Here is a 15,183-nt window from a genome sequence, read left to right on the forward strand (position 1 = left end):
CTCCTTGGGTAATCTATGAGAAGCTGTGAAATCTGCCCAGCTGCAGTAATCCCACCACATTCCAATAGCACTGCATTGCTGCTGCAGAGACCCACTCATATGACAATGTAAATGTAAACCTCTTTCAAAACAATCCTCTGTCACACGCACACAATCTGTGCATGTGTGCGTATGCGACGTGGGAAACCACCAGCAGGGCATGTTGCTGATGCTGCTCTCGTGCCAGATGTAGATGCACTATGACACACCACGTTACATAAGTCAATAGGGCATAGATGTGCTTATTATGAGGGGTTTACAGAGGGTGAGACTGGCAGATAATGCTGTTTAGCACCGCACATGTATGGTCTATCCCTAATGCTTTATGATAGTCCACTAAGACATGATGTTCGCATGACAAGAGCAGAGTGGATGATAATGTGCATGGACTCATAGTTCTGCAGTGGTGATTGACAGCTGGAAGGCCCTTGTCAATATAATGCTGGTGAGAGTGGAGCTGGAGCTGACAGTCTTCCCTTCACCCTCAGTGACAGAGGTGACTGGTTCCACACAGTCGGTTCCCTTTATGAAAAATCCCCCTGCTTTAAATTTTCTGGGACACAGAGAATGGTGCTTGCTTGTGTATTATTATTACCACTATTGTTATTTCATATCTTAGCAAACTGCAAGGGCTACATTCTAATATATCCCTGGGACAATATTGGAAGGAGAGCACCAGTACAAAGTAGATCATGAATCTATCAGAAAGAATAGGTTTTGCCTTCCCTGAGTGTTCTTAATTGGCTGCCAGGCAAAATGTCTTTCGTTATCATTACATTTTTGCGCTTCATCTCTTTTCTCTTGCCATGGCCAATCATTCTCTCTGCTGCTTTTTCTATTGTCCACATTTTCTCCTGTCCTGTGATAAAAGCGATGCTATCTAGCTGCTGGTGTTGTCCTGCATCTCAATGTAATCCTCCCATGAAAAGAATAGAAAGGACAAAGCTTTTCATCAATACCTCTAACGCTCTTTCACTTTCTTTATCTCTCTCCTGTGTCTGTCTGTCTTCCTCAATTTCTATGCCAGTCTGCACAAATCACACAATAGTTGTTGTTTGCTGTTGTCCTTTTAGTATTTCTTTAATGAATCAAAGGTCCATGTACACAGTTCGATATTGTGATGTCCCAGATGAAAGATCTCTTGGACAGTGTTGATTAAATATGTATTTGCCCCTTTCTAAATCTTGACTGGCGCAAAAGCTACCCTCTGAAAATTAATGAGTCAAATCATCTCTCAGAAACCTCTCAGTCTAGTGAGATTCTTCAAAATGACCAGTTTATACTTTATTTTTTAGTCTTAGTGTGCATTACAATAACAGCATAAGAGCCAAACCACATCCATCCATCATCTATAGACCGCTTAATCTTCATTAGGGTCACGGGGAAGCTGGAGCCTATCCCAGGTGATTTAGGGTGAAGGCAGGGGACACTCTGGACAGGGCTACACGTAGAGACAAACAAGTACACTCACATTCACACCTATGGACAATTTACAATCACCAATTAAGCATGTTTTTGAACTATGGGAGGAAGCCGGAGTACCGGTAGCAAACCTATGCATGCACAGGGAGCATGCAAACTCCACTCAGATCCTAGGCCAGGACACGAACCAGGGATCTTCAAGCTGCAAGGAGACAGAGCTAACCACCGAGCCACTGTGCAGCCCACCAAGCCACATGAAATGGGTAAACTGCATAGCTAACCGTTGCATATAGTGGAGGCAATAACTCTATTCTATTTATGAGGTTATTTTATAATAAATCTTATGGATATCTCTGCTTGCCTTTTTCCGACTAAGTTTAAGTTAGATTATTTAGCGTAAAAATGTAAATATTCAGGAATTCTGGCCATATTAAGCAACTTCTATACAAATAGTATTTTCATATGCTAATGATATGCCTTAAATAGCAAGAAAACACAAAACACGTACCCTGTTATCCAACAAAGATTGCACTTTTTGCTCATTCATTGTGTCTGTATGAAGTTAATTTATAGTAGGGGCTTTTAGAGATTTAAAAGAAAACAGTTAAGCCGGCAAACTGATGGCATGGGATCATTTCTTGCAATGTGATAAATGACTTTCAGCTGCCACCTAGCATGTCTTTTCTCAACTTGATGTTATTTTAAATTAACATTTGATGTGTCATCCAAGCATTGACTGTATTTTGTAGGTTCAGAGGATTTCAAATTGATTTACCCTTTTGTTAGAGTTGTTTGTTCTACCTGCCGTCTCACAAGTGGTGGAGAGCATTTCGTCTATTCAATCCAATCTTTCACCTCTGAACTTTTCCTGCCCATTTAGTTTAAAACCACTGACCATATATAAAGATGGACAAACTCTCCATGACATCACCAATAGGTTTCCTGAAGAGTTTTGAAGCTCAGCGTGGGGACTTTGGCTGACTGTCCAGTGTGTCCTCCTGGATTTTTTTCAGCAGCGGTGGCAGGCTCTCTGGGAGCCGTGGCGACGTAAATAAATGACACTTGACTGCAGGTTTTACTTTTACAATCGATTTATTGAATGGCCAGTTGAAAATAGCTTTTTAAAGACTGAATGAAAAAAAAAAAATTGAACAGGTTCATCTGAAAATGCAGTCAGTAGTTACATCATGGTGTGTAGATATTAGCTTAATGCTATCAATTAGTTAACTCAGTTAGCGATACTGAGTTGGCACCCCGTTTAATTAAGCTACCGAGATGTTACGTAACGCTGGTTGGTAATCAGTATTTTGCGAATGTCTATTTAACTTGTAAAATCTATTATGAGTTATCTTAAGCTAATAACTTTTCTCTGGTAAGTCCCTGGGTGATGTGATGTCACTTTTAAGGCTGCGCTCTCATGAGTAATCAACGTCATATTAACCCCCCACAATGAGTAGATACTGAGCAAGATAGTTATCTGTAGTTTATCTTAGTACTCGCAAGTACCCGACACAGTGCAGCACTCTGCTGTGAAGGTGGAGACATGCAGCGGTGGTGTATTTGAGAGAATAAAGAATAAAAAAGAAATTTGAAGGAGCGGTGGCTAGGATTTAGGAATGGCGGCCCGCCACTCCTAAATGAATGTAGAGGAAACACTGCTATCATTATGGCAAGCCTGACTCCTCCTATCTACCAGCTAATGCAAAAACATGCAAAGAGGTGAAGCATAAGTTGGACTAAAGCAGGCCATGCAAACATCTCATCAAACATCATGGACTGTCCTAGGGCAGCACCCACCTGTCGCTCAAAGTGGCCATGCCCTTAATTATGGAAAACTTCAAGCCTTAACACAATTTAGACAGTTAAATTATATAAAAATTCACCCGCTGCAAAGCTATCATGAATGGCCACATCAGCTATAGAGACCAAAACCTTTTTTTTGGACCAGGCTGTAAAGATTTTTTCTTTCTGCTGTAAAGATGGGCATTTTAACATGTAAATCTATGGGGACTGACTCACTTTTGGAGCCAGTTTCAAGTGGACATTTGAGAAACTGGAGTTTTTGGCACCTAGTGCTGATTTGATAAATTCAGTCCTGGAAGTTGCTGCTTGTTAAAAGCATTCTTTGGCTTTTGAGGCATGTCTGCTTTGACATTCAAGAGTCATGCCAAAATGCAGCATTAAGCCAGTGTGCAATGCTATTGCTATAGTCTTTAGATCTTGCATGTACAGTATATCATAGTCTCACAATATTAGGCTATTTAGTATGCTATTCATTTTATTATTTATTCATGTGTTTGGCATTTTTTCAGCAAGAAATTTTGGCTGTTGAGATTATCATCTGCAGAACAACTACATTTGATCGACTTAAAGCCAGCATATGCTAGGTCAGCTCATGTCAGTTGATAAAGAACAAGAGAATTCAGAGTGACAAACTCACACTTGCAGAATGCAGGAGCACCAAACTGGTAGAGAAAAAACAAGGACCGCTATCCAAAGCTGTCCACACTAGCCAGATGTCTTGTCTGCATACCCTCCACTTTCACACCATATATTCTCAAAGTCCAGCTTTGTCATTAACAGGACTCTAACTCAACCTTACAAACTACCTTTCCTCTCCTACAACATGCCGAGGTTGAATTTCACAAAGTTAAAGTGGCCAAAAGCATCACAGAAACACACGCCAATTGATTCTCTGATTGACAGTCTATATATAAAAAAACATAATGAATAGTCAAATCTTCATATTGAAATCCTATTTAGCTGACAAAATTCTCAGTCTGGTACAGCTGTTGAAAACTTCCTTGTTAATGGAAATGTTATTCTCGATTAACACAAACACTTATCTCTCTCTTTTCTACTCTGTCCTACACACACACAATCTGTATCTATGAGGAGTTTTTCAGAGCACATAGATTATAAAATGGGGCAGGAACAAGACAAGCTCTATTTTTGTATCAAGATCAGCCATTTCCTGTTGTCACTTACAGGTAGTAATGAGATTAATGTTTGAGAAAAGACAGCAGTGGATTTCCCCAATTTGTTACTGAGCCGAGCCCAACAACCTGACCAGTATATATGTGAGTGGAGGACATGAAAAAGTAGTCCTCTGATTATTCAGAAGAAACCAGCACAATAGCCATCAGTAAGCAGCAATAGAGGCAGCATATGCATGAAGATGACAAAATAGCTAAAAGGAAGTGACAAATCACTCTGTCAGTTACCTTGGCTCTTCTAGAAGTGACAGTTATGAGCTTATTTATCATAAATAAAAAAGTTCCTCTTCTCTGCCACCTACCCTCTTTGTCTTTAAATCTAAAAGCAAATAGGAACATGCTCTTTGAGCACAAAGATATGTACAAAGAGCCCCATTATGCCACCTGCACTCCTTCCTACACCAGCAAATTAGTGCATCAGATGCACTATGGAGAACAATATATGGTCATAAAATCAAACTTGCATGATATTACACAAGACGACAGCTGTTCTGTTGCACAGCACCTACATAAACTCACTCCTGTACCTCTATGTGTATGTGTGTGAGAGAGAGGAAATTCTCTGAAAGAGGTCAGTGTGGGATGCAGTACAGCTATTGACTGGTGCTGAGGAAATCCCTTCTCTTCTCTGTTCACAGAGACAAGGCACCAAAGTCTAATGCATGCTAATCAGGGACTCAAAGATAATAGGAGGTGGTGCAGTCCATATGCCATAATTCAAGATTTAACTTTCACATGCACTGATGGTGCTGTCCTCATTATTTGCATAAAACCACATTTGCATTCATTGATTCTGCATATAATTTTCCAAACATTCTGTCGAAATGAAAGCACACAACCACTAGAGAGACAGATATGCAACTTGTTTACACCAATGAGGCACAACATTAACAGCACTGACAGGTGAAGTGATAAACATTATGTACCTCCCCATGGCAACAGCGCTCCCTGACAGCAGCAGCCACCCTGAAGAGGACAGTGCACCATTTCACCGTTTCTGAGCAGTTTTTCCAGTGTGGAAGACAATACCAAGTGCTGCTTAAGAGTGGCTTGAAGAGCATGACAAAGAGCCCAAGCCCAACTTCCAAATTCCCTAGAACCCAATCTGAGAGAGCATCTGCAAGATGCGCCAGCACACTCTATCCACAGAGGCCCCACCAGATACCCCCCAGGACACAAACATGCCATTGCCAGTGAATGCAGTGGCCCAAATGCTAAGAGCTTGTTTGGCATTTTGTGGGGGACCTACACACAATACTGTGGTGTAGGTGGTTTGAATGTTGTGACTGAGTAGTGTTTACTGAATATGTATTTCATCATCAAACTGCACAATAATATCATCCTCTTGATATTTTAATGTTAAGAATGAGTGCATGAGCGATAATAATGTATTGTATACTATATGTAAAATGGTAACAGCAGTTAAAAAAAATTAATCAAAATACCAATTATAATAATGCAGCTTATTACAGTCCTTAGTGCAAGGATACATTACATTCAGAGTCTGGCCACTGTCCTATATATGAACACATGCATAACTGTCGTACTTCTGTGCTATTATCCTAGAGGGCAGGAAACAGTGACTGCCAGTAAAGTAAAAATGATCGACGTTAACTACCATCATCATATAGTGAGAACCATGTAGCCATAGTTAAGTGATTCGACACTAATCACATGGAAGCAGTGTCATGAGCTCTGTCCAGGGTGCTGATCAGACTACATGCTCTTAAACTGACACCATCACTGTCCAAGGTGCTAATCGAACTCCCCACCCTGAAAGATTCACTAACTGCTGAGATGGACTTCAACACTTCCTTGATAACATGTATTATGGTTTTACATGATGTTAAACATATTGGCCTAAAGCCGTCTCTAACACTGTGCAAGGTATTGATTACAACCAGAACTCCTACTTGCGGCTTAATCTTCACACTGCCTGCTCATTACGACAATACCTGCTGCTGATTATAGTTGCCTATCTTTTGATATTGAGGTGTCAATTTTGACTAGTGGTACGGTTGCTGAGCGCATCTAGTTAGCAGCTCCAGTTGAAATGATACTTAAGAGGTAATGAAGTGCATTGCAGCATTGGCCAAATTTGACAAAACGGGTTGTGATACTAATACTTTGTCATGGATATTGTTGCCCTTCAATTAGTCCCTCATCTCTCTTTTTTCTCCCCTGCTTCACACATTTCTGTTTTCCACCTTTGTAATCTGATCTGTTGGACTGGAAAGTTAACAAGAATTGATCTAACGTATGTTAATGAAATATTTAAGAGAAACTTTTTTTTTTTTTTTTTTAAGACTTGAATGCCGCTTGCTATTCTTATACAGGTGCAAAGCTGACATATCATGCGTCACACAAACTATAAAATGCATTGGTAAATTGGTAAAATTCTCCTTAGCAGGGTATGACACGTGATCATCACACTGTACTTCTATCCATAAAATCCATATAATCCCGAAATAAGTGAGACACTAAACTGAAGTGTAACTGACAGACAGCTGAACCTCTAAATCCACAATGACAGTGTATGATAAAGTCGTGATTGGTATTCTCCCTCTTGATTTCCATGTCAGTAATGCGGGTAGGCAATAACTTCTATGAAAGATATCAGAACCATGCACAGCAAGACACACCTAGCTTATATCCAAACTTGAGCACTTACAAGCAATTCTTATGTCTCCCTTTTTGAGTGTTTCAATTTCAGAAACTACCACTGCTGTGTATCGGTGCAGCAAACAAACCTTTGAAGTCATGTTATTATCTCTTTTCTCCTCAATAAAGAAGCAGAACATCATTTTGTGACTGTGTTTTCTGAAAGTAGCCATGTCAGTAAATATCAATTGTCAAAGTAGTCTTATTGGGTGGAAACTCAGCAAGCAGCAAAGATACGAATCACTACTTCAGAGTGAAAAAAGATGCAGAGATTTGTGAGTTGGGATTTCTAGCCTTGGGTTGAAGTGACAGGTATACAGGTAGCCACATGCACATCTAATTATGTGATCACGTGTATGTGTTTGACTAAATTTAGAGGGAGAATCATGATTCAGATTGTGGATTGTGATTCTACGTCAAAAGTTTATCATGTAATCTTTTGGCCGGATCACCCACCCCTGTTTTCTTCTGTAGATGTGTGACTGCTCTGTAGGGCATACTTACCGAGGTATAGAGGTATCCTTCGCTGTTCATGGCGAGGTACAGCCCTGTCTTTGCCCCCTGAATTGCCACAATCCGCAATCCCACTGGAATTAAGTTGAACTGTGCTAAATTGGAGAAGAAAGTTGGAGAGATAGAGCATGACAAAGAGAGAAGAAAAAAAGTGAGTCAGGAGATTGTGAAATCAAACTGCAATAGCAACACATTCTGTTTTCCTGTCTTCGTGTTGCTGGGCTGAGCAGCTGCCGTGTGACTGCTGCCTGCTATATCTCTCTTAAGCCCAAATGCTGTGACCTCCTGGAGTTTATGTTTATGGAAACACAATACCATGTCACCTTCACTGTGCTTTACACTGTCTCTAAACCTCGATAATGATGGAGATGTTCCGCCATAGCAACTGTGGCTTAGAGCAAAGGCAGTAAATATGATGATTAACCTTCTGTAAAACCAGTTAACAACAAAAGACACATCTTACCAAGAAATAATCTAGGTTTGTGAGTAAATAAATAGCATATTCAAGTTACAGTCTGAAAAATGACCCACGTCTGAGTCTTGAAGGTCATATACAAAGAAACGATACTAGGAAGAGAACACGGCATAGTTTCCGGGCTGAAAACCAAATTTAGTTTGCTAAAGGTCAGGATGAACAGTGGCAATATGTCACTGCTTTTTGTGGTTTATAAACTTCAAATAGCAAGTTCCAGTGTCTGTGATATAAGCACTGTTGCACAAGCAAGGACACACTTTAGTGCCTAAGGTTGACAGGCAGGTTGACATGATGTTCCTTTCTATTAAAAGACAAAAATAACAGTACTAATTTGAACAAATTTGACAGGTGAGCTGGCAGAACACTAACTTCTGCCTTGACTCTTCAGCCAAAGGACATATATAGCACAGCATGACACCTGCTGTGGTTTTGTTTAGTTCAATCTGTACTGTACAGCATTAACTTTGCCAAAGTTGGAGATTTACCTCCCAATGAAGGCATGAGCTGTTCCATTCTTGAGCTGTATGATAGTGAAACATGCAGGAGTTGCCTGGCTTTATTACAGTGTGTATATGTAGTGCTGTAGACTATACTGTGAATAATTTGGTTAAAACATAACGCAAAATGTTGGCTACATTTAGACACAGACAAACTCACAAAATGAGCTGCTTTCATCCCTTGTGCTGTCCATGGTGCCATCAGGCTGCATCTGCAGGTAGTATCCATGTTGGCTGTATAGCCGGGTAACAATGCCTTTCAGCTGTGGCTCTGCAAGGGAGCACAGAATAACAACATCGCATTAGACAGATGCCATAGCCAGAGGTCGACAGCAGAAATGACATTCACAAATTTAGAGAGCCTGAAAAAGGAATGGGTTAGTCAAGTATGTCAGTTTGAATGAAGACTCTGAACCACATGGGAGTTTTACTATGTGCAGTATTTAATATTTTAAGTATTTTAAATTGGATAGATTACACTGAAAACTTTGTACAGACACTTTTGGTCGCCAGAGGTGAATTCTTATGAGTTACTGGACACTTTGTACAGTTCCATAATCAGAATTAAGTTTTTTCCCACAGTTAGAAAGCAAATGATATTACCATCATTCTCAATGGTAATTTAGTGTTAATGAGCAAATGTTAGCATACTAACACACTAAACTAAGACATTGTGATGTACACTGAGGCGGTCGATTGGTTGGTTTATATGCTCCTACATTTGTTGGCATTACTTTCATAAGGAGGGGACAGACTGTATGTGAAAAACAAGGTGTTTTCACAAATTTGTACTTGCTCAACCCAGTGGAGACTGCTAGGCCTAACTCTTTTACCATTTATTGAACGTTTACCTGGGAAACTGACACCATATCAACAAAGTCTTGGTTGCTGCAAACCAAACACTGTAATACTGTACAGTAAGTGGTCTGCAACAATGTCTAGGTAGGTGTTACATGTCAAAGTAACATCCACATGAATGCCAGGTTAGGCTGCTTCAGACTGGTCTGCTCTGTGTAACTTGGTTAAAATGATTTAATATGCAGCAAATACTAGATTTTTTGGTTGATGTATAATTGATTTAGGCTAATGATGCTATATAAGTAATAATAGTAATGATAAACAAAAGCACCCATTTTTTAATTTAAATTTTTAATTATTTAAAATGTTAAATAATTTCTGATTTTAGAAAATCGTAAAATAGAAAGAAAATAATCTTGTATTAATATATTTTTAAAAATGTCTTGTAAAAGCGCTATTTGGCATCCTGTTAACACTTCCAGAGTTTTACCAGGCAGGGGGATCCATGATGATGGATATCTAATGTCATTACCATCATGAAAGAATACTTATCCAGCTCCAAAACACTTCACACTACTACTAGTACATAAAAAAAATCATACAGCTATTTGTGTGCAGAATCATTGCTAGAATATAGAGATTTCTCACCAGAGGATAGAAAATATACGGTTCAGTGCAAAAAAGAGTTTAGGCTTTAAGTATTCAATAGCAATGTGTCAGTTTATTAGGGATTTGCCCAATGTACATTTTTGGAATTACTCACCTAACTAATATACAACACACACAATCAAGCTGAAATTCTATAAGGGCCAATACCACAACTTAGTAATGACTAAAATGCATGTAGAACTTAAGCTCAGTCCACTGTGTAGCTACCACTGTTATTTTTAGCAACAGCTGGGGCCAGCAGAGGATAGAGTCAAGTGAGAGAGTTAGTCTGTCTCCTGCTAAATAAAAGATATATAATCAAGAGGTCGGGGTGCTGGAAGAGAGGATAGAGGGTGAAAAAGGTGGTTGAATGTTTCATGAGTGGAGTCCCTGCAGCCTACTTTGCATTGATTTAAGAAAGAGAGAGAATCTTTGCAGCAGCACTAAGACATCAACAGTAGCGGGAATCTAAGTTGTCTCCTGAGCTCAGCAACCTTGCTGCCTCGTCTAGGATACTCCAACAGCAAGGGGAACCCTTGAGGTCCCCTGATTTAGCTTAAAGCACAGTCATTTAGTCCAGTCACGCCCAGTGCACTAACCGGTCTCCTTCATTGCAGCTTTAATAAGGGAGATGAAACATGGATAAAGGAGCAGTTTATGATGGAGCCTCTGGAAGACTGAGGGCCATCTGGGAGTTCCCCTACCACTAAACTCCTCCTATGCCCTCACACACACTCCCCAGGGAGCGACCGAGGGCACTGCGCAATCTGCCTGTCTTCTTCGGACGAGTACACGGAGCCAGAGAATGGCAGAGGATGCAGGGATGAGATCTGTAGGGCTATTTCCCAAAGGAAGTGTGCCAGGGTTGAAACATCAGTGAAACTGTGACCTGCTCCCATTGATACATGCATGCATCTGCAGCACTCCCTGTCCTCTCTTTTTCAAAGCTGCGTGTCAAAACATTTCAGTATCTCTGCTCACTCACTTTCTTTTTCTTTCTCTCCTTGTCCATTTCATACCCTTTGAGTTATGTTCGCTTTCATCCCACCTAATAACATCATACATCATCCAATCAGAGCAGGGAAGCCGTTCATTACTCGTCCCCACAGATGCAAAAGAGAGAGATGAGAGAGAGAAAAGGGAAATGGGAGGATCAGGGAGGAGAGAAGTGAGCAGAGGGACGGCAGGGGAACAGAGTGAATAAGATGACTGTCATTTCATTAGGAGTGACGACTGCATGTGCCTCAGAAAAAGCACATTTCGGCAGAAATTCAACAGACATCTCTTGCAATATGGCTGCAGTAGGAACTCCCAAGCCTGGTGTCAGGTGCACTAAAACTAATGTTTCACTCAGCAGGACTTGCTCCAACTTCAGCATCCTCACTGCAACACACCGTTACTTCTGATCCAGCATTAGAGAAGCACGGTCCCGGCAAAAAAGTTTTTTTTAAATAGTTGTATTCTAGATACTGTTTTTTTACTATTGTCCTGACTTTTTATAAAGAAACAACGGACTGATTAATAAAGAAAATAATCACTACATTATTCATTAACAAAACAATTCGTAGTTGTTTTAATTATTTTTTAAGCAAACTCAGTTCACCTCAGAAACTAGGCTTAATAGACACTACAGGTCAATAGAGTGAAACTTTTAATTAATAGATATTATCATGAAACTTCCTCTGTCGATTCCTTCCAAAAAGCCAATGATTTTTTTTGAATTGCAAGTTTTTTGCAGTGTTTTGTTTAAATATGCGTATTAGGTATTATACGTACAAAAATGCCCTGATTTTTGAGGTTAAATTCAAACGTTTGTACAGAGGGAGTTGTGGATATCACTTTCAATCAGTCCATCACCCATTTTTGCCATGTTTTTAGGAATAAGATGTTCATAAACTAGGCTGTTACTGATACATGAACAAACCCCATCAGTAAAAATGATTAAAATGTATTTTTTTTAAAAAAAAATTTAAAAAGGAAATCACTACTTTTATAAAAGGTGTAACTAACAGATATCATGAAACTTCCTCAGCTGATTATTTGCATTAAAACTGTTTTTAAAAAATATTTTAAGTTTTTTCAAATCATATATTAAAATTTGCAAATGACTCTTATTAAGAATGCCTTTATTTGCTCAATAGACAGTGTATTGAAGTAGACACCTAACTGTGTATTTTAGATTTATTTTTTTAATCAAAAAAAGAACATTAAAAAAATGTTTTTGCCTGTAATGTCTCGCCTTAACAATATTCAAATAATCAAAACTGTGCATAATCATAACACTGATTCAGCTCAGTGCCATCAAATAGCAGAGATGCACAACAATCGCCATGTGCACTCTAACTGCTCCCCTCCCACTATCTTGACAGCATCTGTCTGCATAATACTTTGACACAGACACATGACGCAGCAGAGTCTGAGAAATCCCTGACTTTTAGTCTGTTATATGACTTAGGCTCCACAAAAACATCCTACATTTCCCAGAATGCAAATAGACAGCTTTTTCATTTGATCTACCCATTTCTTCTAAAGCTCACGACTTTAATTTGCAAACACAGGCTTTCTGTTCAAAATGTTAAGTGTTAAGCCCAAATAGATCACCCCGATGACATTATCAAGATTACTTCTTTTTTAAACTCCTGGAAGCTCCCCCTCAGAGTCAATGAGGACCACTGTTTTCACAAGCCGAGTAATACTCCTTGTGACGAGTAAACTCAATTTCATGTGTTACTTATTGGTGCAATACCCATTTAAACTCAGTGGTTTGCGTCCGATCCACAGTGCAGAGAGCGCACATTATTAGGCAAGTCAACTTTTTCCATTTTTGTGAGCCCTGGAGGAGCACAGTGACAGATAGTGACACACTGTGACAGCAGTCTACCTTTGGTTGGATTAGCAAAGCACAGAGTTGTTTACATGAGCAAAAAGCCAGTGTTTGTATCATGAGGATGTGTAGTGTGCAAATGCAGTCTCTAGTGCTCCAGAGGGGTAAGCAGGGAAGATGATAACTCTGAGAGCTACTGACTCAAAGGTCATGTGTAGTGATTTTGATATGGTAGGGCGTACTAGTATTCAAACAGTAAGATAATATTTAGTATGGCAAGGGGGCACAGCAGCAATGGTTTTATGAGACCCTGACCAAAACAGATTTAATGCTGATGTGAGACTCCCTGTGATGCAGTGGTAAAAAGTACCTAAGTAAATTTAATCAAATACGCTACTTGCAAATAGTTTTGAGGTACTGCTTTAATTGAGCATTGGTATTTTCTGCTGCTAATTATTATTCATGGCGTTCAAAGGGAAATGATATACCTTACACTGTGTAGTATTTATCTGACAGGTGAAGCAACTTGTTGCTTTTTAATGTAAGTGTCCTTGTTTGAAAAAGTCATAAAATAAAATATCCAGTTGAAGATTCAATCAGTGGCTCCTAAACTTTTTGGCTTGCCTGATAATCAGCAGTGTTAAGTTAGAGCCACTTGTCTCATTTCAGATGTCGAGAGCTGTTATTAGTTCCAATTGCCAAACTGTATCTAAGCCAATTACAACAGTAAAAGGCCACTTACAGATTGTTGCATCAGTGTTACCAATGCAAAAATGTCACATATACTATCAGTTACGAGGTGCATTCCTCTCCCCCCGTTTTTTGATACTTTAAGTACTTTTGACCGATGGTACTTTGGTTCTGTTACTTAAGGTCCCTCTCCACTCATTGATTAAACCCCTAAAGCTCACTCTGTGTCAAAATTAGATATTCTGAGGTTATTTCCATGAAAAGAATACCCTCTGTAAATAGATTGGTCTAAATGTATAGCCAAAATTTAGTAAAGATCATGATTAAGTAGAAAACTTTAAGAATTTGAATTGAGAACTTCTGATATACTGGTACTTTTCTAGTAGTACATGTCAATATTTCATCCAACATGTAAATTCCATGTAGTGAAAATTAGTTATGCAAGTAATGATAATTGATAATAATCAATTTTCACATTTGTGGCACACTATCTTTCTATGCAACATCAGAAAACAGTGAGAAGTGTACATTATTAGTCTAAAAAGACACATTCAAAATGCTTATTTTATCAGACAACAGAAGTTTCTGACAATCTGTGAAAAATGATTGAATTTGATTAATCCATTAGCAACATGTATTAATTAATTCTTTAAAGCTTTCTTTATATTTGAGAGACCGTTTAGGAACGGCCTTGTTTTCCAATGACATCAAATCAAATTTGAAAAGCAAAGGGAGAAGATGGAGAAATGAAAAAAAGAAAGATATGCTAACAGAGAAAAGGTGTAACCACAGTGGGTTCAATAAAAACATTAAAATTTCCTGTATAGGGAAGATGATTTGTTAGATAAAATAATTTGAACATAAATTAAAATACAGTAATTTAAGAAACCCTATAACTTACAAACAAAATGGCTTTTAATGATAAATAAAATACAATTAAGGTAATATTTACAGATTGTCTGTGAGTCCACTAATTGATTGTTCATCTAGGGGTTTTAGCTGTAGGTAAGTCAGTGTGTTACATACAGATCAGCCACAATATTAAAACCACTGAAGTGAATCTTGTACTGTTCTTCTGGGAAACCTTGAGTCCTGGCATTCATGTGGATAGTACTTTGACACATACCACCAGCCACACCTTGTGCACCCTGCCACACCTCAAAACCTGCTCAGGAACAGCTTGAGGAACATAACAATGGTGTTGATGCAGCCTGCAACCCAGAAGACCCAAAGGATCCACTGCCAACATCCTGGTGCCAGATACCGCAGGATGTCCCCAGTCTGTGGTCCACTGTCTCAGAGCTGTTCTGGCAGCATTCGGGGAAACCTCATGATATTAAGCAAGAGGCTTTACTGCTGTAGCTCATTGCTGTACATATACATTACTGACAATACGTGAGAATTTTGGTCTTCTGAGAGGTTGAAAATGGAACCATGAATTGCACATGCAATTACTTTTCTGTGAAAGGAGAAAATGCATTTTACAGTGAGTTATGATTGAAAAAGGAGCAGGCTGACATTGAAAGCCTGGTATAAAATCAAGCTTGTTTTCATTTTAGGAAAATGGAGACTGTAGATGAGCCCTCACTCCCTAACTCATGCCAAGTTTTCTCAGATTTT

General features: G+C 39.1%; 1 protein-coding gene across 1 annotated transcript in view; it reads right to left on the minus strand.

The window, feature by feature from the left end:
• The window catches only part of fgf11b (fibroblast growth factor 11b), a 41,688-nt gene that overhangs the window by 11,835 nt on the left and 14,670 nt on the right, over window positions 1-15,183 (minus strand). The window contains exons 2-3 of the mRNA XM_023275414.3: window positions 8,764-8,874; window positions 7,623-7,726 (exon numbers count right to left, since the gene is read on the minus strand). Coding sequence (XP_023131182.1) covers window positions 7,623-7,726; window positions 8,764-8,874 — 215 coding nt within the window. The remainder of the gene's footprint in view (window positions 1-7,622; window positions 7,727-8,763; window positions 8,875-15,183) is intronic.

Source organism: Amphiprion ocellaris, chromosome 14 (assembly GCF_022539595.1).
Source record: "Amphiprion ocellaris isolate individual 3 ecotype Okinawa chromosome 14, ASM2253959v1, whole genome shotgun sequence".
Taxonomy (NCBI): Eukaryota; Metazoa; Chordata; class Actinopteri; family Pomacentridae; genus Amphiprion; species Amphiprion ocellaris.